This window comes from Clinocottus analis, unplaced genomic scaffold (genome assembly GCF_023055335.1).
Source record: "Clinocottus analis isolate CAN_PGR_092001 unplaced genomic scaffold, fCliAna1.0.p SCAF_5, whole genome shotgun sequence".
NCBI lineage: Eukaryota > Metazoa > Chordata > Actinopteri > Perciformes > Cottidae > Clinocottus > Clinocottus analis.
In genome coordinates, this window is record NW_027176207.1 from 5,459,379 (window position 1) to 5,482,559 (window position 23,181).

General features: G+C 41.8%; 1 protein-coding gene across 2 annotated transcripts in view; it reads left to right on the forward strand.

Annotated features, from left to right (window-relative positions):
- opcml (opioid binding protein/cell adhesion molecule-like) overlaps positions 1–20,660 on the forward strand; it is a 274,800-nt gene extending 254,140 nt beyond the window's left edge. For both annotated transcript variants that reach the window (XM_068600340.1, XM_068600339.1), the window contains 4 exons: positions 17,856–17,993; positions 18,312–18,432; positions 19,300–19,451; positions 19,750–20,660. In XM_068600340.1, the coding sequence (XP_068456441.1) occupies positions 17,856–17,993; positions 18,312–18,432; positions 19,300–19,451; positions 19,750–19,850 (512 nt within the window). In that variant the 3' untranslated portion in view covers positions 19,851–20,660. The remainder of the gene's footprint in view (positions 1–17,855; positions 17,994–18,311; positions 18,433–19,299; positions 19,452–19,749) is intronic.
- Positions 20,661–23,181: the final 2,521 nt, after the last annotated feature.

Here is a 23,181-nt window from a genome sequence, read left to right on the forward strand (position 1 = left end):
TTCTTTTGAGCATTTCCTCATACATATTTTTCTTATGTTTTTTAACAAATACAAAACATTTCAGATGATTAATAGGCCCATTAGATCCAATGTGTGTGTGTGTGTGTGTGTGTGTGTGTGTGTGTGTGTGTGTGTGTGTGTGTGTGTGTGTGTTTGAGGCTCATTCATTTAGTTTTAGAGAAAGGTAAAGCTAGAGGTGCTTTTAGTACGTTGCCTCAGTGAAAGAGGTCAGCTGTGAGTCAATGGATAAATGAGTCCATGCCTTTTTCTGCATCTGAATGTACTAGACCTTGCTATGAGAGGCATTCAATGTTCCTAAAGAGCCATTAGCAAGTTTCCAGAGAGGCTTCTGCTTGTGTAGCTCACTGAGACTCACACGCTAGCTCTGTCGGTGGTCCCCTATTCCATGATGAAGTGGTTCATTCTGTGCTTTATTGCAGGACTTCTGTCACTGCTCGGCTGAAGATATTCTGACAGATCATCTGACAGGTGTGGCTGTTGGAACCTCACGGGGATGACAGGTCATCTGTAGAGAGCAGAGAGACGCTCCACGCAAAGTGGCTGCAAGAGGCCGATGACAGTCGCTCATCCGCACAGGTGGACAAGCCAGTCGGAGGCTGTCTGAGGCTGTCTGAGGCCGTATGAGGCTGAAAGAGGCTGTCTAAGGCTGAATGTGGCTGTCTAAGGCTGTATGAGGCTGTCTGTGGCTGAATGTGGCTGTCAGAGGCTGTACGAGGCTGTCTGAGGCTGTCTGAGCTCGTATGAGGCTGAATGAGGCTGAATGTGGCTGTCTAAGGCTGTATGAGGCTGTGTGAGGCTGTCAGAGGCTGTACGAGGCTGTGTGAGGCTGTATGAGGCTGTCTGTGGCTGAATGTGGCTGTCTAAGGCTGTACGAGGCTGTACGAGGCTGTACAAGGCTGTCGGGAGTTGTCGGGAGCTGTCTGAAGCTGTTTCAGGTTGTCTGAAGATATCTGAGGCTGTCTGAAGTTGTCTGGAGCTGTCTGAAGCTCAGCTCAGGCCACGTCACTGGGGTGGAATCCTGCTGCCTTCTGGCACCCGGACCACTTTTCATCCCAATGATTTCTGTTTCATGAGAACATGTTTGATCAAGCCGTAATGGTGATCACAGCGCAGACTGTCTCTGTCCAGGTAAACATCATTGAAATTGTGGCGAGTGAAGCCAAGAGTAGCCTGTCATCCTTAACGCCGGGTCACACCCCATCCTTAGTTCAGCGTGAAGGTAATGGGACCACCAAGTCCTGATAGCAAATCATCACCCAGAATGCAGCAGTTTGCAGAGATTTCTAAACCAGCGGCACTCGCCTCCCTGTCCTGTAGTTCGCCTCTTGTCTCGCTGGACTTCAGCCTGAAGGTCCTTTGTTCTAATCTGACCCACCTGCTCGGTGCCCCTGGGCATGTTTCCGCTACTCTAGCAGTAGGTTTCAAAGGAGCAAAAACATTAATGAGCTGTTCAATAGACTCAGGCTCTTTGCTCCCTAAAGCGATGGCTAATGGCTTGTGATCTCTCCCGAGAGCTCGCCGAAACCTTCTCAACTGAAGCTCCTCTATCAGATCATTATGGAGTCTTCATTTATTTTTTTACATATTATAAAGCCAGTCGCACACCTGATGAAGCTTGAATGCAACGCGTATTCCCAGTTCATGTCATGTTTCTTTCATCTCGCCGCGTGTTCCCAGCGTCTCCTCGCTGGCTTTGTCAAGTGCCACAGGGGTGCAGCTGAGACGCTGTGCATGAACGCCTCGCCGGTGGATCGTTATTAATTATCATCAGGTGGAATTATCGGGCTGATGCAACACAGGCTCGGGGATTTCACACTCCAGCGTCACACTGAATTTCTTGAGTTTTTAGCGCTACCGTGCCAGCTGGTGATGAGGGCAGGTGGATCTTCTGACAGAGTGCCGCTGTAAGAGTGCAGCATGTGACAAAGTGACGACGTGCGGCCCAAAATATAGCGGGTCAGCTCCAAAGGGCCTCGAAAAATCTTTATGATTCTCTTGACAGGGGCCACTTTTCAACAGTTTCTCCTGATTCTGTCATTCAGTGGACGCAACACATGTTCACCGTGTACCAGTTGAGGCCGACGTGTCCTGCAGTCACATCCTCTGCCGGTTGCTCTTTGTCGGGTACCGTGTTGGCTGGTTTCCATGGCGCTGAAGGGAGGAGGACTTCTAAATGAGTTCAGCAGTCAGGGACCGGCAAGAGGTTTCGTACACATCAAGTCAGGCCTGTTCAGGTCAATGAGGAAAACTGAGTGTGTTAAAAAAAGAAGCACAAAATGAAACATAACAATTGAAACAATGTTGAAGCAAAATAATGAAATGAAAAAAAAAGATAATTGTTTCCTGTCCGTGATGCAGCAGAGTCCCTCCCTTCTCCGCTGGACCAGTGGTGATGAGATGTGAGCGGTGTTGTATTTCTAAACCTTGAGGTAGAAGGAAAAGAAGGGATTTACTTCTGCTGCAGTGTGGTAAGAAGAAGATTGAGGCAAATTAATAGATTTTCACAGATTTGTTTTGGGATACAAAGGAGAATATTTAGGCAAGGATGATTATGTATTCCATTTTACAGCCTTTCTAAAGATTAAGAAATGTTTTTTTCCGATAGCTTTTACTTTTAAATGATCATAGATTCTCCACTTATCGAAGGCTAAAGGTCTTTATACACTTAGGGTGTGACAAATAAACGAGAGGAACATGCCAAATACTCGACTGCAAATATTTTTCTTTCAAAATATTTATACCGGCTGCAATGCAAATTTGCAACAGTTGCAACAATAACACATTTGGATGGATTTGTGTATCGGCAGAGGACCAAGTAGGATCCTATTGACCAAAAGCCGCAGCTGTCAGTCTGTCTGAGATAATCAGTTGTGTAAACTAAGCTTCTGTAGGATATTTTATTGAGATGCTTTTTAATGAAATGCTCTTAGTCAATGTAAGTCCCCTCTGGTAAACAGTGGCTCTGCTTTCGCTGTAGTCACAGTTGAAAGAAGTGATGCAGTTTGCCGTCTTGGTTCCGTAGAGGGTTGACGATTAATACTATTCTCGAGGTAAATCTCAGAAAAATATTCACAACATAACATTATATGGGTTCTATGTGAAAGTAGTACTCATGACAAAAACTACAGTGTGTGTGTCCTTTAACGTATCTGCACTGTGATGTATGTGTTTATGTATACAGTACACCGTTATTCATAGGACACAGGGTTTTATACTACAGTAACGGAATGTAAAGAGAACAATTGTAAAAAAAATTTAAAAAAATGGACACTTGATGTCTTTTTAAAAAACTGAATGAATAATAAGTGTATGTTTGCACTGCAGATGGTATTTTAATACTCTGTGAAGTCACTTCATGTCTGTGACAAGATGGTTTGGATCTGTTATCCTATTGTTCTTATAGATCTCAGTGTTTGCTGGAGATGAAACCAGTGGAAGAGAAGCAAAGGCAGAGTGAAGCTGCTGATAATGGCGGCCGGGTTAACTATCGTGGAATCACTGAACGTATTCCAGAATGACGGCAGAAGCTCAGGCGCTTCTTTATATAATTATGTGTTCATCACACACTGAAGCCGCTTCGCTATCAAGTTAACAAAGAGCAAATTGTAGAATCCAAATGCTTATATGTGTTTCCAGTATTATAAATATTGGACATATTAATATCTATTTGCTCAGTAAACATTGATGGATGTAGACGGATTAGTGGTGGCTGTTTACTTTGCTATGTGCAGCGAAAATGCTCCGCGAGTCTGTCTCGTGTTGCCTCTCTTCAGATGGAGATGGGAGTATAATGATTGAAATAAAAGAATTAAAATTAAAGTAAAACATTGTCAGCTGTAGCTGACGACATGTTTACCATATTTTCTGCTTACTAATTACTCAGTTGTTAACGCTAACTAGCAGGTCAAGAAGTATAATTGCGCTGTTTTTGAAAGGTATCTGCTGGTGAGCCACTCGAGCTCTCTCTCACACACACACACACACACACACACACACACACACACACACACACACACACACACACACACACACGCACACACATCAGAGGAATATATGTTGCTGCCACAAATGTGCCATGGGATTGTGTGAAATTTGCTCTCGGGCACCTCCCCTGGTTGTAGCTCAGGCTGGAGCGCCGCAGCGTTGTGGCGCTGACTTAGAGAAGCCAAATGAAGTCGGCACTCTTTAGAGGTGGTTTTACTGTTGCCACTAGTAATGAATCTGGTCCCCTGGTTGTTAAGAAAATCAATTGCAAAACTGCTCTTTTATGTTGCATTTGATGTGCACTCGGGTGCTGGCTCGCTAGTGCTTTCCAATAACGATGTGCAAATAGCTCTTTATGTTGGGGTTTCCTTTGTTTACTTGTTTGTTTTCCAGGGGGAGTGCCCATTTTTCAATATTTCAGCTTCCACCTCCGTGTAAATGAGCTCGAGTTAGCTACTAGCTAATAATATGTTGTGTGCTTTTAAATACACATTGTTAGAATTCTTCAATATAATCACTTTCTATGTATTGTATCACTCAGGAACATTACTACTAAGTGTATTACAGCTGAATGAGTCAATTAAATGTTTTGGCCAACCTGCAAAGTAAATAATCGCAATAAATAGTCCAGAAAATATTCATACTAATGTACAAAAGCAGTTCTAGAGTGGCCTTACAAGAATAGCAGGAGGATTATATCACTGCCAGTGCCCTTAAATAGATAAGAACATTGACGGAACAGCAGGAAGACAAGTTGTTGTTTCATTCCAGCGCACAAATCTTCATAATAATAATTCAAAATGAACAGTATAGCCAAAAGGGATTTTTTTCTATAATGTATTCACTTTGAGAATCATATATCCTCCAGGTTCTATTCTATAATGACACAATGTCCCTAAAATGTGTTGATGTGTCATACAAGCTTTCAAATGGTTGATAAGCCTGAGCCTCTTTTCCTGATTTCATGGAGATGAGGAAGTGTGTTTTTTACAAACTAATATTCTTCTATCTCATCATCCATAAGTCCATAAATCTAATTTAATTAAAGTGCTAAAGTAGCTGTTACCCTTGTGAGAAGAGAGATGAACATGTACATGTTGTTTTAAAAGATTGTTGTATCCTAATAATTTTGTAAGTTCCTCTACATGACTAATCCATTATAACGTTTCACTAAATCAATAATTTAGTAACCCTAACAACGTTGGATTTCGCCGTGTGGATCTATCAGTGAGAGCACTGTGCGATCAATATTGGAGTCTCCAGCTGTGAAGCAGGAACCAAAGTGTTTTCTCTTTTTTTTTCTGGCACATTTCGAGGTCCTGCGATCTCATTGGTGCTTAGACTCATCTGAAAGCATGTCCGATGACACGTGTGGAAGGAGGCGGTCAGTTTGAATACAAGATTGTTATGGTTTGACCAAGGAAAAGCTCAAAGCTTTTGAAAAGCTCAAAGCTCAAAGCTCAAAGCTCTGACCCTAGACTCTGACCCTAGACTCTGGTTCCACTCATAAGACTCTGGTTCCACAATCATTAGACTCTGGTTCCACTCATAAGACTCTGGTTCCACAATCATAAGACTCAGGTTCCACTCATAAGACTCTGGGAAAACACCAGTATGGTATTGGCTTCCATCTTGATGGCTGTGTGAAGGTGTGCACATTCCCTTTGTCTGCTTCTACCAGCGATGGGGAGGTTGGGTTCCTCAGTGCTCATAAGGGCAGTAAACATCCCTCGTGTTCTCCCATTATTTCCACTATAGCTGCCTTCTTATCAAATGTCAGCAGTCTTTTAATTAGTCTGCTTTCAGAGAAGTCACAATCGGGAAGCCTATTCCTGGCGTCTCGTCCAGGGACGACTTCATATCGCAATTAGAGGTGTTGCCAGCAATGATGGTCAGTGGTTTATTATGAAATCATTTGCACCAGGGAATGTAATAATTGCCCAAATGTTAGCCTGTAGCATGTCAGCATTAATTAACAATGAACTGTGGGGGGAACGAGAAGATCTGTCTCTCTGAACAAGCAGCAGTGATGAGGGCTCGGTGCCACATCCACACGCAGATATGACCACGGATATACAGAACAGACCGGACAACCTCCTCCGCTTTGTGTTAGTTTTTCATTTTACTCATGGCATCCACACAGCAAGACCACGCCTTTCTCATTGTTCCGGTTACGTCGGTGAGAAACTGGAAGAGCAACCCAAGAGGTGCTGATTTGAAGATAGAGCCTCTGCTGCATGTTGGACACATGGAGGGTGGATTCATGTTCAGGTCAGAGCAACATGTAGAAAACACCCTGAAGAAGAAGTCACAATTGAAGACAAAGAAACAATTTGAGATCAGCTCGGGATTTTAATAAAATATACAAAAAAAGAAATAAAGACCTAATTGAGTTGTTTGTTTATTTATGTATTAACCTCAAATGCAGACAGTTTATTTGAGTAAAAAATCAACTTCATAATGTGGCAGAATATAAGTCATAGTTCCACCTTAAGGCAAATAACGACACCACAAATGACCAGTGCGATAATTAATAACTTTTCGGCTAACACATGTTAAATTATGATTGCTTTATTTTGAACCATAGGCACGTTGTAGATATGAGCAGGAGGATAGAGCTTTATGAAGTTCTTTTTGAGCAAAAATTATACTAATCAAAAACATTATTCCTTCTGTTTTTACAGAAAAAAAACAGACTGACTTCTAACAGATTACTAAATTGATAGATTGTTTCCTTTCTGTCCCTAAAAGCTGTTTCTCACCAGTGCAAAGGGAAAATGTGACGCGGCAAAAGGCAAAATCTGCATGCCAATGTCTTGCATGACAACACACAGGTCTGGTGAATTGTCCTCGTTGCTGTGTTCAACACCTTTCCCCTTATTGTTATGAAGTGTGTGTGTCCTGCACACAACAAAATCCTTAAGGGGCTGACGTTAACGACAGAATTCATAAACTAATCAGACATCACAGCTGCTGGGCCGACTCATGCTATATATTTGTCCTTGCAGTCGCTGTTTTTCTCTTAGTTCTTGCAAAATCAAATTGATACGACGTTCCACAATTTTGGCCGCAAGCAATTGGAACAGTACACGGAGGTGTGACATCACTTGGAACGAAAGGATTTGATTGTTCAAACACATATGTCCACAGGCAGAAATCCGCTGGAATCGATGTCCGTCCAAATAATTCTTCCCCGGCAGTAATGTTTCGCCGGGTGCAACATCCACAACAACCCACACAAGTCTGTTTGTGTGTTCACTTGGTGTGAAACTGATCTGGCTAATCATATCTAACGTGGCACTTGGTCGGCGAAGGGCATTGTGTAACCACCATGGCTTCCTTCACCTGCCTGTGACCTTTAACCCGGAGCGCCGTGGACAGTGACAAGGCCGGGATCCCTCACTGACTTCCAGACAAACAATGATTCGTGTTAACTCAACTCCAGCACACATATCTGTCTCAAATCCAGCCTGTTGCACCCGGCAAGCTACTGGTGGCCAGAAGGAATCCAGCATACACAACCAATAGTTGATGACTTACGGAGAATACTTCTCCCCTCCGGTGATGAGGAAGCATAAATCATACTTTTGCTGTGTAATTTCAGAATGTCATTATTAAAGGAATGAAGTTAGTTCCTGTGAGCAAGCCCGAGAAATATGCCTGCAAAGCCGACAGAAGAGCCTTCGGCACCGTTCACTCAGCACAGGACACAGAGACACACTGACACACCGACGGAGGAGCTGACAGCTCGTGGTCAAGTGCCGCGGTTTTGTCGCCACTCTCACCACCAATTTACTCAGTGAGTGCGGTCAGGAGAGGTCAGGGGAGGTCACACGAGGCCACACTGTTCCCTCTGAGACGACACAAAACAGCGGTTTGGGTCGGCAGTAAAGGAACTTATGGAAACACTGAGAGGAGAGTCACAGTGTCACATGATGTGCAGGGACAGTCTTCTACACAACGACAGCTTCTGGTTTCAATGTCCTCCACACATTGTACCTGCTGATTCTTAAACCAGCATTCCTTCCATGAGCATATTATTTTTGGTGACTGCATGCAGGGGAACACTTAGATTTGTTCTTCTGCTCCCAAGTCATCTTTTTTTTTTTTTTTTTAAGTAAGAAAACATTACAAGAGCAGCAATAAAGCCTAAATGAGTTGGATATGTGTCTGTTACTCTGGAGTGCAGCACTCTGGAGCTCTTAACGGAACGAGCTGGATGAATAAAAGTTGATTTCAAGTAAATTAAGTGCCTTAAACATGCAATTAAGAAAGACACTTTCAGTGATTCATTATTTTTACTCTTCATTTTGGTTCCCTGATTGAATTTAATGTTATAATTAGTTATTCTTTAGTGCTTCTCTGCCTGCATTTCACTTCTACAAATTACTCGTAGAACAAAAAGCTGTAGAATATAGATCACTCCATATTAATCATACAAATTTGCATCTATTCACGGCCGTGACCCTTCTGTCAAACAAATGTTGACTTTTGTTTTATTATAACAGCCTCGACTGTCCATCACGTAACTTTTAGTTTCCAAAGTCAGGTGAAACGGAGGCGGTCCCTTTCCGCACAGACAGATGGTAATGGAGTGACGGCGTGGTGGTTAATATTTAGGGTGCATGCTAAACGACCACTCGAGCTTTAAAGGGCATATGGCACAAGTCATACAGGAATTAAATGGCTAGCAGGAACAGAAGGCAGACATCTTCTCCACCTTTCAGCTGACAAAACAGACTCTGCATAATATATTCCAATGCACATTGTTCTAGTGGGAAGGCCTCAACTTTTCTGACTATTAGTTTCCCCAGTGGGGGCCTGTCAGGCTGGTACAGGTGTATTAATGCCTGCAGTTACACATTTCAATGTAGCAATTACGATGGATGTCAAAGGGAATTGTGTTATTTCAAATGGCTTTTATTGCTTTTATACAAGGCCTGCACACGCTGCAGCTGCCCGCTAAATGCCACATAGGCACTTAAATATCCTGATGACACTTGTTGCTTGGCGTGAAAAATAAATAAATACATGTGTGATGTAATTTAATAAAGAGTTCAGCATATGATAAAAGATTAGAGAGCAAAGATTCAATCTGTGGCTCAGAAAGCAGGATGAAATAGACAAATCACGCCTCGGGCTGATGTCTTTGAAGAGCGTCACAGCAATATTAACTTCGCTGTCCATGTTTGTAAAAAGCTAATTAATTCTGATTGTTTTTCTCTCATAGTTCTCACTCATGACGGCTGCAGCTGCTATCTCAGTTGTAGAGGTATCAGGAATCAAACCTCAGGCAGAAGAAAGTCTATTAGGGCAAATGATGTGAACCTCCAGAATCTTTCAGTGTGAAATAAATCACCAATTTAAACACAGAAAGTAAACCCCAGGGTAAGCAGCCATCTAACCAGCCAGCCTTATTGCTATCTAACTAGCATCTGTATATCTGCAGTGATAAAAAACACACACAACCCAACTCATAATTCCATATTTGGCATGATTCTATTTTAAAAGCAGTAAAAGAATGTGAAAAGGGACCTGCAACACTTTGATTGTTTTGTGAAAGAGGGACCTTGGCCTATTCTGCCAGCTGGTTGTGGAGTGGTGGAACACAGTTTTCAGCACAGTTGATGTGTTTGCTCGACAGGTTTACTCCTTCAAGTCTCCGGTCAACAAAGCCCTCTCTCTGCAGCCTCCATCATGTTCCTCCTCCGAGTGATTTAGGTTAGTTCTGACCAATACGGTCGCCCACCAAAGTGAAATGCGCAAGTGCACAATCTTTATGTCAAGTCTCACGTTTCTGTTGTTGTAATGAGCATGATGTCATCGGTCTGCTTAGAACCCACAGCCTGGCATTATCAGGACTCCTTCATTGTATGCAGTCATAACTGTAATATGTTGTATCATTGTAATGATGACACGTAACATCCCTCTGGCCACTTGCAAGTATAGTACAACATATGTGGAGAAAAGTTACAATTATAGCAGCTTTTGAACAAAACGTTAATATTTAAGCCATTATTTCCTTCACCTGCTTCCTATCTCCTTATATTGTGTTTAGACTGTAAACATCTTGGGACAAACAATTTGAGTCTCTCTACATGTACCTGTCAGTTAATATGCTTTTCCAGCATTTCAACAAAACTGGCTCACATATTTGTGTATTAATGTTAATCCCCATCTTTCCATTCAACCGCTACACAGGCTGCATGTGTATATGTTGATTAGATAAAGATATAACTATATTGCATCTATTCAATCAGAAGCTACTGATATTTAGTGTCCACAATTCTTCCTCACCAGTGCACAGAAACAGTGACTCAGTACATTGTTTGCCTTTCATCAACACAAAACGTTTTGCTGGCACACATTACATATTTACATAATGTACTCAGATATCGCTGAAATACACAACATGTCTAACCATAGGAGCAGTATTTGATATTATATCAAGAAGATATTAACAAATATTAGCATACGTGTGCATTTACATTTCGCAAAATGTGCCATGCAAATGTTATTTAGATCAAATGATTTGACTGCACTCACTTGGTATCAGCAACATATAAATATCATTTAAGTCATCAGAGAAAAGCTCAACGCTGCTCTAGTTTATGTGATGCCCTACTTGTGTTTCAGCTTCAGCTGCTGAGCACGTTCAGACTGCAGGACTGCTCCTATATATATGTGTATATATATATATATATATATATATATATATATATATATATATATATATATATATATATATATTAAATATGATGCATTTAATAGTTATGAAGGCTTCAGACCAACTGACTATGCATTGGATTCATGTGTGTGTGTGTGTGTGTGTGTGTGTGTGTGTGTGTGTGTGTGTGTGGAAAGAAACACCTTGATAAACCTCCTCCTTTGTGGATGGAGAGCTCTGTGGGTCATTATGGCTTCATAAGGGCATTTCTTGATTCTCAATCAAGGATGTTTATCATAGGAAATATCTGTTAAGCAGCAAAAATGGAAACAGGTTGTTGCTCTACGTTGTCCTATAAGAAAATCGCACACTCAGCAGATGGGCCTTGTACTGTATTGCATTTTAGCATTGTTGATGAATTCATGTTTAAATGGAATATTTCTAAAATATATCCGTAGTCTTGCAGAATTCAACATGTCCTGTCAGTAACGGGCCTTATTTGATTGTGGCGGCATCACTCCTGAAAGAATTGTTGAAGCTGGAAGCATGAGGACTTTGAATGGAATATGCAAGTAAGCATTTTGGATCTATGCACATAAAACCTTACAGTCACAGTTGTTACCGAATGTACTCTCTTTTTTTTCTCTTTAATTATAACAATATTTGGGCATGTTTCCCCGTGTGGTGCACATTATACCATTCAAACCAGCAAATGTTCCTGAATAAAAAAACAACAACTAAGCATTACAGGTTTAATTTAAAATGAAGCAGACAGGTTTTGTAACTATTATTAAATACATTTCTTCCTTAGACATTTTACTGCAAGAATAACTGTGGTTTTGTTTCCAAATGACAGGCTGTTGGGCGTAATAAGAGCAGATTGGCACAAATATAGCATCAGCATAAGAGAGAAAAACTGTCGAGAGTGCTTTTTAAAGGTTTTTGCATTTCATGCTGCTGTTGATTAAAAGCATAAATAAATACACTGTTACAGTATTGCAGGGCGGTGTTTCTCTACCCTTTAAGATAATTAAAGAGTAGACAGCTTCCTGTAATGGATCTTAGCCAGAGTTCAAGTCTCTCTTGGTGAATCCGAGCACAGAAGTCAGCCTTGCTGCAAACCCATCGCCACCCAACCTCTGCCCCGTTACTTCCTGACACTACTTCCTGTATTCATACGAAAGAATCTTTTAAAGAATCTTCCAGCATGGAAGCAGTGGAAACCAATGATATTGGGCTCCTCTAATGAGATCAGAGCTGGAACAGAATGGATTTCCCCAAAGCACAGTTCATTAAAACCATAGCACTTGGTTGATTTCAAGGAATCCTCTTATTTACCAAAGCTTTTAATCCAATTCCAGAATTCACACAAAGCATTTAAAATGCTAAGGTGTTTAAAGCATGACCGGCGAGAAAAGTAGTTTTACTTTTGTGAGTTTGAGAATGCAGACTTGCAGAAATCGTTTGCTGCGACGACTGCGTTAAACAATTAAACAGCAGTGAAAGTGTCCACAGCAGTAATGCACTCAGCCCTCTGGGACTGATGCTACCACAGCCGCTCTGCGGCAGGGTGGTGTGGAGGAGCCTTGTGGGACATTGGCAGGGATGTTGAGCAACGTCCTGTCGTAGATACATTAATCACCTTGTGGTGCTGCAAACAGCGGAGAGGACTGCGGGAGAGGGGGAATGCAATGGCTTCCATTAATGTACAGCCCCATAAAGAACCTGTATAACTGAAGCCATCTTGCCTTTTCATTCTGCCTCCTCCTGGACTGATACCGTCTTCACAAAAGCTGCTGTTCTACATCAATGCTGCCAATTATGTGGCTCTGCCAGTGGAAAAGAAAACCAGTTATCTCCTCGGAGATAAAAAAAAAAAATACATTTAAGTTATTTTTAAGTTGTTTAAAGACTATTTTGAAACAGTTTTGTTCCTGACCAAAGGTCTTCAGCACAAGAGATGTCTTTTTTTTTTTTGTGCTCTGAAAACCTTTTTTTCACCGCCACCGCCACATCTGCGACTTTGATTACCAATTCTTATGCTTTATCTCGACATGCAGTGTAAGAAACGCTCCAAACACTGCCATTGGAGCAAAGAATGGAAAGACAGGTGGAAAAAAAAGCAACATAACTAGTGTGTAATCTGAGGAAAGTGCTTCCAGTGCAGTGCAGGCGGAGAGCGGCTGTAAGAGGATTGCCGGCCTCCTCTGAGACCAAACGGAGCCAGAGGATATGGCCACGCTGGCCTCCATATTGTAGCAGTGTTTTCACTCCCGGGGGTAATGGGAGGAGGGGGGGGGGGGGGGGGGGGCTGAGTATGAAGGTGGCCCCAGAAGGTCATCAAAAAAAGATAAAGATGATGGCGGCGGCTGCAACTAAACTTTAGTGTGCCCTTCAACACCCAGACTGACGCCTCAGGCAGAGGTGTGGGTGGGACGTGACGGCAAAGGTGAGGGAGAAGAGAAAAAGGCCAATAGCAGCAGGATGCGGTCCTGAGGGAGACGGCGTGCTCGACGGGGCAGCTGCAGTGTCTGGCCATCAAATGGACCATAGACTGTTTCAAGTAGCGTGTGTGCTGGGTACAGAATTCATCTTAGAGAATGACCACAGGGCTCTGAAACGGTTTAGGAAGCGTGGCGCTCAAGAATTACCTGCTGGCTGCTGTCAGCACAGACACACTGCTTCACATCAAGTGTTCTCCAGTGTCTTTTTCAGGCAAGTGACCTCCTGTCCATGAAAAGGCTCCGACCAACTCCGGCGCCACACACATACTCGTTTCTGTATTCAGCTCTGCTTTTTGCACTGAAATAGGTAGACAGTTACAGTATAGGGGTTGACACTCTAGATTTATTTGCTGTATTCCTCCCTGTGTTTGAGGATGCTGCTGCTCCATATTGATGCTGACAATAACACGGTGTGATTAATGGACTGTGGTTAGGGGGAGTTCCTTTACTGGCCACAGCTTGTCAAAGCTTTATCTACCTCGACACGAAAAACCAAGCACTGAATGGAGGTTTTAACTTTAATGATATACAATGTACAGGGACTCCTTCTTACTGTACATCCAGTGGTGACTGGTTTGCTACTTTAGGCTGTGGCATCTTCAAAAATTTCCTTGGTTGAACACTGAACGTCTCTCGTTGAGAAGTAAATGACTCGGACTGGATTTTCAGTCCCATTTAGAAGTAATTTCTTAAAGTAACTATTGTGTTATCTCTTTGCTCAATACAATAACTGCTTGCCATAATGAGATTATTTTTTGTTGTGGTTGTTTGTGTGTTTAAGCCCAAAAATCATCCCAACTCCTCGAATGGCAATTGCCGTCACACCTTGGCATCCGCCTGAAACCAAAGATCCTAAAAGGTGGGAACACAGAGGCCAGTACAAAAACACAGGGATGTGAACGGTAATCACAGATTGCTTTCTGCCAACGTGCTCATGTGGGGTTTGTTTAGTCAGCAGATGAAACGATATGCAGTAGTAATCTCTAATATCATCCCTCACAGCTGGAGGCTTTTTGTTATCAAGCTAGATTTTTGGAACAGCACAAACTGTGATTTTTTTTACCCTGATCAGTGACTGAGACGTTCAAGAAAAAAAAGACTCTGCGTATCTCATATTAAACGTGTATCAAATTGTCCCAGCTGGTCATTGTCAGCTACTCTATTTGTAGTTAACACTGAGTGTAAACATTCAAACCAGTACTCCATGTTTTCATGGCTACACCATCCCATCAAGTGGCAGTGTGTGGAGGTATGACAGCATAGTGTAATACACACAGACTGACAATAATTACAGATATGTGACTGTCCGTCAACATTAAACTAACATGATGTCTGACTCCTGCAGCCAAGAGATTTGCTTTTTTCCCTCAAGATGTAGAAAAGTTTCCCCTCATTTGTGTGTTGGAGGGCTTGTGGACATAACTCCCACACTCCCTTAAAAAGTAGAGTTGTTGAGTTTGGGGAAACTTTCGTAACTCTGTGAAACACTGTCTATGTAAGATTCTTAATTATGTGTTCCTTCTGATAAATATAACTTGTTTATTGGATTATTTCAGTTTTTGTGTCAAAAAAAACCTTGTGTCAGTGTGTCATGTTGATGTAGGTTGTGTCGGCCGCTCTCTGCCTGAGTACATGATACGCCTTGTTGACAGCAGATGCATGTGGTTCATTGTTATGCAAAATGGCGTCATTGTGGTCTCTGATTGGTTTGGAGGATTATTTAACCCTCCACTTAACCAATCTCACGCCTCATCCTTAACCTGACTAACCCAACCAACAAAAGCACAAAGCCGCCTAATGAGAGGCAAAGTGTTGGTCTTGCTTTTGCCACCAGGAAAACAAGTTGGGAAGGCTGAATAATTCTGCATAATAATAAGCCATGTGCTTCGGTTTGCTGTATTTTAGAAGCTGTTGGATGTTGGGTGTTTGGTTCTCTTTTGGGGTTTCACAATAACGGCCCTCCCAGCTTGCATTTAATTTAGCACTTTGTCTGCAGACGTCATTTTCCAGTGACATATAAACTGCTCATTCTAATTAAACAAAACCACCATTATCTGAATGCTCTTAAATGCCACACATGTACCTTTGAGCAAATCCTATTAAAAAGTCAAATGAAATGCCTTAACTTGACTTTCTCTTTGAAGTTAAAATGGTGCATGGCAGCTTTTGTCAGTTTAAGGTCACTTTTTAGATTTTTTTTTCTACAAATTGCCCTTTATCTTCTATAATAGAATTTTTTTTTTACAAACTGTTCTGAAGGGGACCTGTTGCTTGTTTTCTGTCCTGGTACCAAGTATGGTTTTTTTTCTCCAATCATGGACTTTTCTATTGCAAGGCTTGTAATTGGCCTGCAAGTAATCTTCCTCCAAAGGCTGCACAGAGCGGCGTAGAAGCAGCAGAGCTCCTTAAGCTAATGGCTGATATTGCTGAGGTGCTCCGCCGAGTGCTTTTAGACGCTCATTTGTGCCGGCTGCCAGCCGGCGCTTTAATGGCTCTCTTATTAGTCATCCAGTCATGCTGTACTGACACTGATGTTGCGCTGGAATTATGGCCATCGCTGCAGACCACTGATGTGGGTGTTGATGATGATGGTGATTGTTTTTATATTCATTCATCCAGAGTAATATGTGATGATTATGACTTTTTCATTTTCATTCATCTGGGTAATTTAGATTGACATTTATGTTGTGATACTTGCATTGTAACCATGTCTGGTCATTATCCTATACTTTTACTTGGTTAATGTCCACATTTTGTCCACGCTGCTGTGCATTTTGCTTGTTCTCAACAGGAATCAATATTGTTTAGATTGGACTCGGTTCACTCCTGCTCTGTTCTTAATTTGTTGTGTGAATATACAGACATGTTACAATTCATAATAATAGTCAGAATGAGCACACACACATACACACACACACGCACACACACACACACACAGACACACACTCTGAAAACAAACAGTTGTACATTTGTTGTGACAGAAACTAGCAGGCCGTTGGCACACTGTATCGGTTTAAAAATTCTTTAATATCAATTAAAAGACAAATATTTGATGACAAAATTTAAACTAAGCTGCTTAAGTCAGCTGGAACACCGACTACTGGAATACTGGAAAGAACATTGCAATGTTATCACTTTAGGTTTTGAAGTATCTGCTGGTTTTTGGCTGGACTGATTCCAAAATATCTAAATATGATGAATCCACAAAATAGTTTAGGAGTCTGAATTCAAGGCATTAAAAGTTATTATTTCATCAACTTAAAGGGTCATTTTATTTTTAGGTTTTTGAGGCAGAGAAAGAAAGAATAATGTAATAATGCAATCTGCGAATGCGATGTGTGATGTATTGATGAGTGATGTGTTGATGTCATATAAATGAGTGAGACCTTGAATGTGCGAACTGATTGATGCTCTTGTGTCCAATGTGTGTGTCACAGTGTGAGGTGTCTTCCGTACACTGGGATTTTTCTCTCTTGTTTCTTTTATATATATATATATATATATATATATATGTGTGTATGCTATTTTTTTTTAATCCATTGTTGATTTTGTGTTGCCGAATTGTTGTGTATTGTAAGCTCTGGACTGTAGTTTATTACAACTGACCTTTTCCTTTAGGACACTGTACATTCTGCCAGGGGGACAGGCAATGGAAATCAGTCTTGCGGCTGGAATTGGGTGCATTGGGTGCATTTACATTTTAATTTTAAGTCTTCATCAATGTACATTGTCCCTCTTGAGCATATAAAAACCTTGAAACTTGAATTACATTATAAGTTTGACAGTAAACTTGCTTTTGTGCCATCATTAGAGTAGTCTCACAGCACCAGCCACTAACTCAACAGCATGTTGTCACCCACAGTCGGCCTAATATAGTTATCCATGATGAGAATGTTCAATTACCTGGGCTAGCAGTCCCTGGTCACATGCAACACGCTGATTACACCTATAGCCACAACCTTTCCAGTCAATCCCCAGCCAGCTGCAACAGTGTCTGCAGCGGAGGATTTGGAAAACATAATGATATTATGCTAATGTCAAGATATTGCTGGATTGACATTTCTACTGATTGGGATTAGTGCTCCTATCCATTTCCCCACCCACGCAGCAATAGCTTAAGGTCGCTCTTCCACCAGAACATGCTTTTAACATTCGCTGGTGTCGGCAGTAATTTGTGTTGTTACTCAAGTGGGCTTGTTTCGATGCAATTAGTTTATTTTCTTTGTGTAATGAGTGCATGCCCCGAGCCGTCTGCCCTCTGGAGACATTTGGAAACGGAGCAAATAACCAAATTCAGACACAGACTGCAACTGTGGTCTGTTGATTTAAATGTATTTTTCTTTGTAAATCAAGATGATAAGATTGTACCAAGTTTGCAGATGTAAAAAAAAGAAGGCATAACTAACTATGTGTAATGAAAAGGATCCCCTCTGAGAACCATGGATGTCTGTACCAAATGTCATACCTATCCATCCAAACGTGAAATCTTTCTGTCCGGTTGGCCGACACCGCCGTGGCTAATCCATGCTGTCCGTATGTGACAAAGCATTAAATATGTATAACCTGTGTCATTTAGAGGCTGCTGTAATCCAATATAATTCTTTCAAGGTCATCTGCTGATACTCAGACTCATCCACTAATGCATTCCTCTCTCTCTGTGTGTCTTTGCCTCTCCACAGGCACTCATAAGTTTGTGACGGAGGGGGAACATCTGGCGCTGACGACCATCACCAAAGAGCAGTCAGGATCCTATGAGTGCATCGCTTCTAATGACATCTCAAGCCCTGATGTCCGGACAGTTCAAGTCACAGTCAACTGTAAGGACCAAAACTATCACAGTCATGGTGGAAAGAGAAGGGACAGATATATCTCTGCGTTCTCTTTTCTTTTAAATTCACGGTTTGTCTTACATTCACTCCTGCTACGAAGTAAGCTACAGCCGACAGTTATACTGGGATAGTAAAATGGTTAACACGGCTTTAGAAGATATGTCGTTCAACTGGATGTCGTCCCCAATGATGTGACAATCTCACTTTCTAAGAAATAGCATAAGGCTTGAAATAATAAGGTGCCAAAACAAAAACCAAGAGAGTTATGTTTTCTGATTGTAAAAGCGTTTTTTCTTTGTTTTGTAGATCCTCCTTTCATTTCTAAAGCGAGGAGTACGGGTACTGCGGTTGGACAAAAAGGAATCCTGCAATGCGAAGCCTCCGCTGTCCCCAGGGCAGATTTTGAGTGGTACAAAGAAGACCGCAGGCAAGTTTCTGCTCAGATCTCTGTGATGCTACAGGCCTGGAACTGTCCATATTACAGAAACACAGAGACACCGGTTGGGCTGTAGATGTGGACTTTATTAGATTTAATAATGAGCCAGACTGTATCATCTTTGTTGATGAGTGATAGATTTTTACACATATTTTAAAATAAAGCAATTTCTTTCAATAGGCATCATATCCCAATAATCACATTACGAAAATGTATGCTTTTCAGTCAAATCATTTGCACAGCAGGCATGGACGCCAAGGGCAACTATTATTATTTCTGCATTGTAATGTCAGTGTGGTGAGGGGCTCGGAGGTTTAGAGGATATTATAGCATAACATATTTTCCAACTGACGGCTGGAGACTGGAAAGATGTTTATGAGCAGCCCCAGAGCTGCTAAGCTGATGCAAACGCAGGCTGCGTTACACTGTTAAATGGTCCCTGACAGTGACAGCAGCATCGCTCGTCAGTCCCCAAAAGGCAACATCTGTCCTCAAGAACAAAAAGATGGAGGTCGCTGATCAAATAAATGACTGGCGTCTTCACATGTGGAGTCGGGCAATGAAACAGGAAATGCAAGGAGTGAAACCGAGGGAAGGCTGTCGCACCCACAAGGCAATGAGCTGCATTCAGACATTTAGCTTTACTGTCAAACATGTACGTCTTTTACAGCCGACAGGTGTAAAAGGTACTTCTAATTTCACATAGAAATGATCATAAAGTTAAGTATGTCTACTTGAGATTTAACAAAAGGTCTCAGCGAGCACACACAAGGCCCCTCAAAGGACGCACTGCTGCCGTTCCTTTTCTTCACTGCTCACCGGCAGAAGCATTGAACGACGCTCCCCTCTTTCCTGCAGGCTCCTCAACGGACTAAACAGGGTTAAAATAGAGAACCAAGGTAAGCAGTCGATGCTCGTCTTTTTCAACGTCTCGGAAGAAGACTACGGGAACTACACTTGCGTTGCCGTGAACACCATGGGAATCACCAACGCCAGCATCATCCTTTATGGTAAGAATAATGAGTGTCAAGGGAACTCACCGAGGTGAGCCAAAGTGTTAATTATGGTCAAATCATCTGTTTTTGGTGGCTGGTTCTTGGCATGCTGAAGCAGCTGCACATATACAAAACAAAGCAATCCTGACACGGTCACCCGCTTGCATGTTATGTCAGTAGTTTCCATGGCAATGGCAGCGCCGCTGCAAAGCTTTTTCTTGGCTGGACACATCCACATAAGATTTGAATTCCACTTCATACAAGCATCGCTTTGGTCCGAGAACTAAGGCTGGGTTGTGTCTTTCTCCCGCAGGGCCCGGTGCAATGCACGATGTGAACGGGGCCGCCGTGTGGCCCCGCCCCTCCGTATGCCTCCTGCTGACCGTGACCTCACTCTACCTGCTGAAGTTCTGATGTGAAATGTGACGACTTTCAAGCTTCTCTCATTTTCTTCTCGTATTGAGCAGCAAGAACAGACTATTAGTCCTATATGAGGAGAATGGAAAGTTAAGAGTGCCAGTGGCTCACCCTTAGTTTTCTTTCTTTTTCTTTCTGGCTTTGCATCAGAGTCTGTTCTCTGTTGGCTCGCCAAGAGAGAGAGCGGCGTCAATCCGAGCAAGGGAAAAATTAAATTCATGCACTAATTTGATGATGGTAGAACTACTGAGTTTGTGACCCCACCCCCTCCCCAAAAAATAACCTTTTTGTATGTGAAAAGGGAAAAAAAAGAAGAAAAATACATGTAACTGTTGATAGTTGACTGTTTATTGCCCAATATTGAAGTGTACACTCAGAATATTATTATAGTGTCATGTCCTGTTCGATATCTGTACAATACCATTAAGCTTTTTTAAGTAAATGACAAAAAAAATGGAAAAAAATGCAACGTGATTGTTGAATTTTACTGTATTTTTACAGTTGTATGCAAAACAGAGTAACAGATCCTCCCTGATAAACATTCAGAATAAAAATAGTACACCATGATTTCTCAGGCAAAGTCCTACAGCATAGTGCATCCACGTTTTGATTTCCATCCTACGGTATTGTGTAGAAAATGTACAAATGTGTACAGATATCATGGCACTGTTGTTTTTTTTTTTCAGAAGGCATACAAGGCATCAGCCGGCATCTTTTGGAACACCTAATCATTATAGCAGCTTCACGGCACATTCACGTCACCGTAGTCTGCTGAAAACCAGAACCGAGATGTCCGACATTCACATGAAGTGTTGGGCAGCGTGTTTGTTCTGTTGACTAGAGTGACCAATTGAACAGTGCAGATGGTGTGCAGACGATGTCATCAGAACCTGCAGTTAGCGCGTGGTCTAATTGGGGGAACTAAATTTTACTTGTGAAATTACATATTATCATCTTCCTGATGTTACTTTGAGCTTTTTTACGGTCCTGTTTTTAAGTTGAAACTAGCTTGATGCATGCTGATGGAGCGTTATCGAGTTGAAAAATGTGCAAAAGTACAAACATGTTTGATAAATAGCCTTTAGGTTTCTCAGGCAGCCACAGTGGTTCCCAATGTCCCCTGTGGGCTCCCAGGGGCTGTTATGCAATTGAGGCTTTTTATTTGGATCTAACAGGTAAGCAGCTCATCGCAAATGATACGTTTTTCTTGTCTCTCCTCATTGCAATGTACAATGCTACTTATCAATACATTATAATCCTCTATAAAATACTTATCAAATATCTCTGAAAATGCATACAGTCAGTAAGCGTTCACCGAGTGGATAGAGCTGCTTAAAGCTGTGCCAGTGTTTTTGCAGGTGTTAGCGTACGAAGTAAAAGCAGTTTTAGTTGTTTTACTTTGCTTTTTTCTCACTCATATGTGAATACTATTAAGTCCAAACAGTGGCTTGCAGGGGTGGAATGTAACTAAGTACATCTACTCAAGTTTTGCACCTAAATACAGATTTAGGGTATTTGTACTTTACTTAATTATTTCCATTTTCTGCAACACAATAATGATCCTCTTCTACAGTGGTAAATATTGATCTTTACTTTACTGTAGCTGCTTTTCAGATAACAGTGTTTCATCCCCTTCCTGTCCAGTGAACACCACATGCCGCTGAGCACCATGTGTTAACTGAAGGATGAAACGTTCCTTTATGTGTTGCGAAAATCCTCCAACGTCTTCAGCTGAATAGCCGAGTCACAAAGCTGAAAACAGGCTGCTTTTATTAGAGATACATTGTTCTCACATGACAGGACATGTGATGCATTCATGTAGATTATACTGGCCAGCAGGATTTCACGGAGTTCCAATACAACATACAAATGCATGCAGCAGTAATACAATATCTATCTAGAAACATCATATATATGATAGTCAAACATTTTACTCATCAATCAATACTTTTACTTTAAGACATTTAAGTGCATTCTGCTGATAACACTTACATACTTTTTCTCAATTACTGTTTTGAATGCAGGACTTGTACTTCACAGTGTGGTACTAGTACTTGTACTTAAAGGTTCTCTCTACGATACTCAGAGCATTAATAAAGCAGCGATGTAAATCTACAGAGGAGTAATGTCGACCTGCGCACAGAATAGAGTCTCTCTCCCTCTGTGTGTGATGTTATCGGCTGTGTTGACATAGCTGGCTGGCCGCATGCCTTTTAATCCATGCTAGTGCTCATGAGCGTGTCCCGCTGGTTAGCCCACAGCCGCCGCTCGGCTGTCATACGGCGGTTACAGCTGATAACGCTGTCATGAACCACAGCATCCACGTAGAAGCGTGGCACGCACCCTCCGGTCCCCCCCACCGCCCACTCTGTCAGCTCTGTCAGTACTGCTGTTAGCTAAATTTAGCTGCTAGCCGCTCAGCTCAGCCATGTTGAAAGCTGTGTTGAGACAAGAGAAATGCTCGACGGTCTGCGGAGAGTCCCTTTCGAGGCCTGATTCTGGAGAAAGAATCCCGGTATTTGAACTCAACACTCAAACAATTTAATCCTTCAGCTCACACGCATAACACACAGGTAGCTGAATATGAGGCGATATTTGCTGATTGACTGTACCTGAAAGTAAAGAATCCAAATCTGGCATTTGTCTCATTTATTAAACGCCCAGTCTTTTTCTATGGTTATGGTTAAGTTATTAATGTGTGGTAACACAAATCAAAAGCATGCCTTACGTTACCACTCGACCACAATTAAAAACATTGTGAATTGATATTGCATCTCATTTTATAGATTAGGATGAACAAAAACAGTGGTACAGTCCTTCAATCAGCTGCTTCACATATGTAACCAGTACAATCAAGGTTTATACTCAAAAGGTCTGTCAGTCAACACAAACAGCTGTTTTGTTCTGTTTATTGTTCAATTAGACGTCCTTGACTTGAAACTCTTTCAATTTAAATACATGCACGGATGCTGCTTTTTTATTTGTACATTTACAAGGCTGGCACACAGCTCCAGTCCACAGCCACAAAGAAACACAAGCTCGACTTTTCCATGAGTGACGAGGTAGTGGAATCAACTTGAATGATGGCGAATGTCCCGTGTAGCTGCTATGACGCTTTTTTTCAGGTGTTATGAATGTGTGCTTTTAACCTGATTTGGCCCGAGGTAAACAGCAGACGCTGGTCTCAAGACTGCAGAAGTGATTGTTGTGCTCTGTTGTCAGTAGATGAATTTTCAAGGGACATTTTTTTAAGTCTGCCTGGGACAGAAATTTCAAGTGATGAGAATATACTTAAAGCACAAGTGATTGATAATGTGATGTTCTGCTA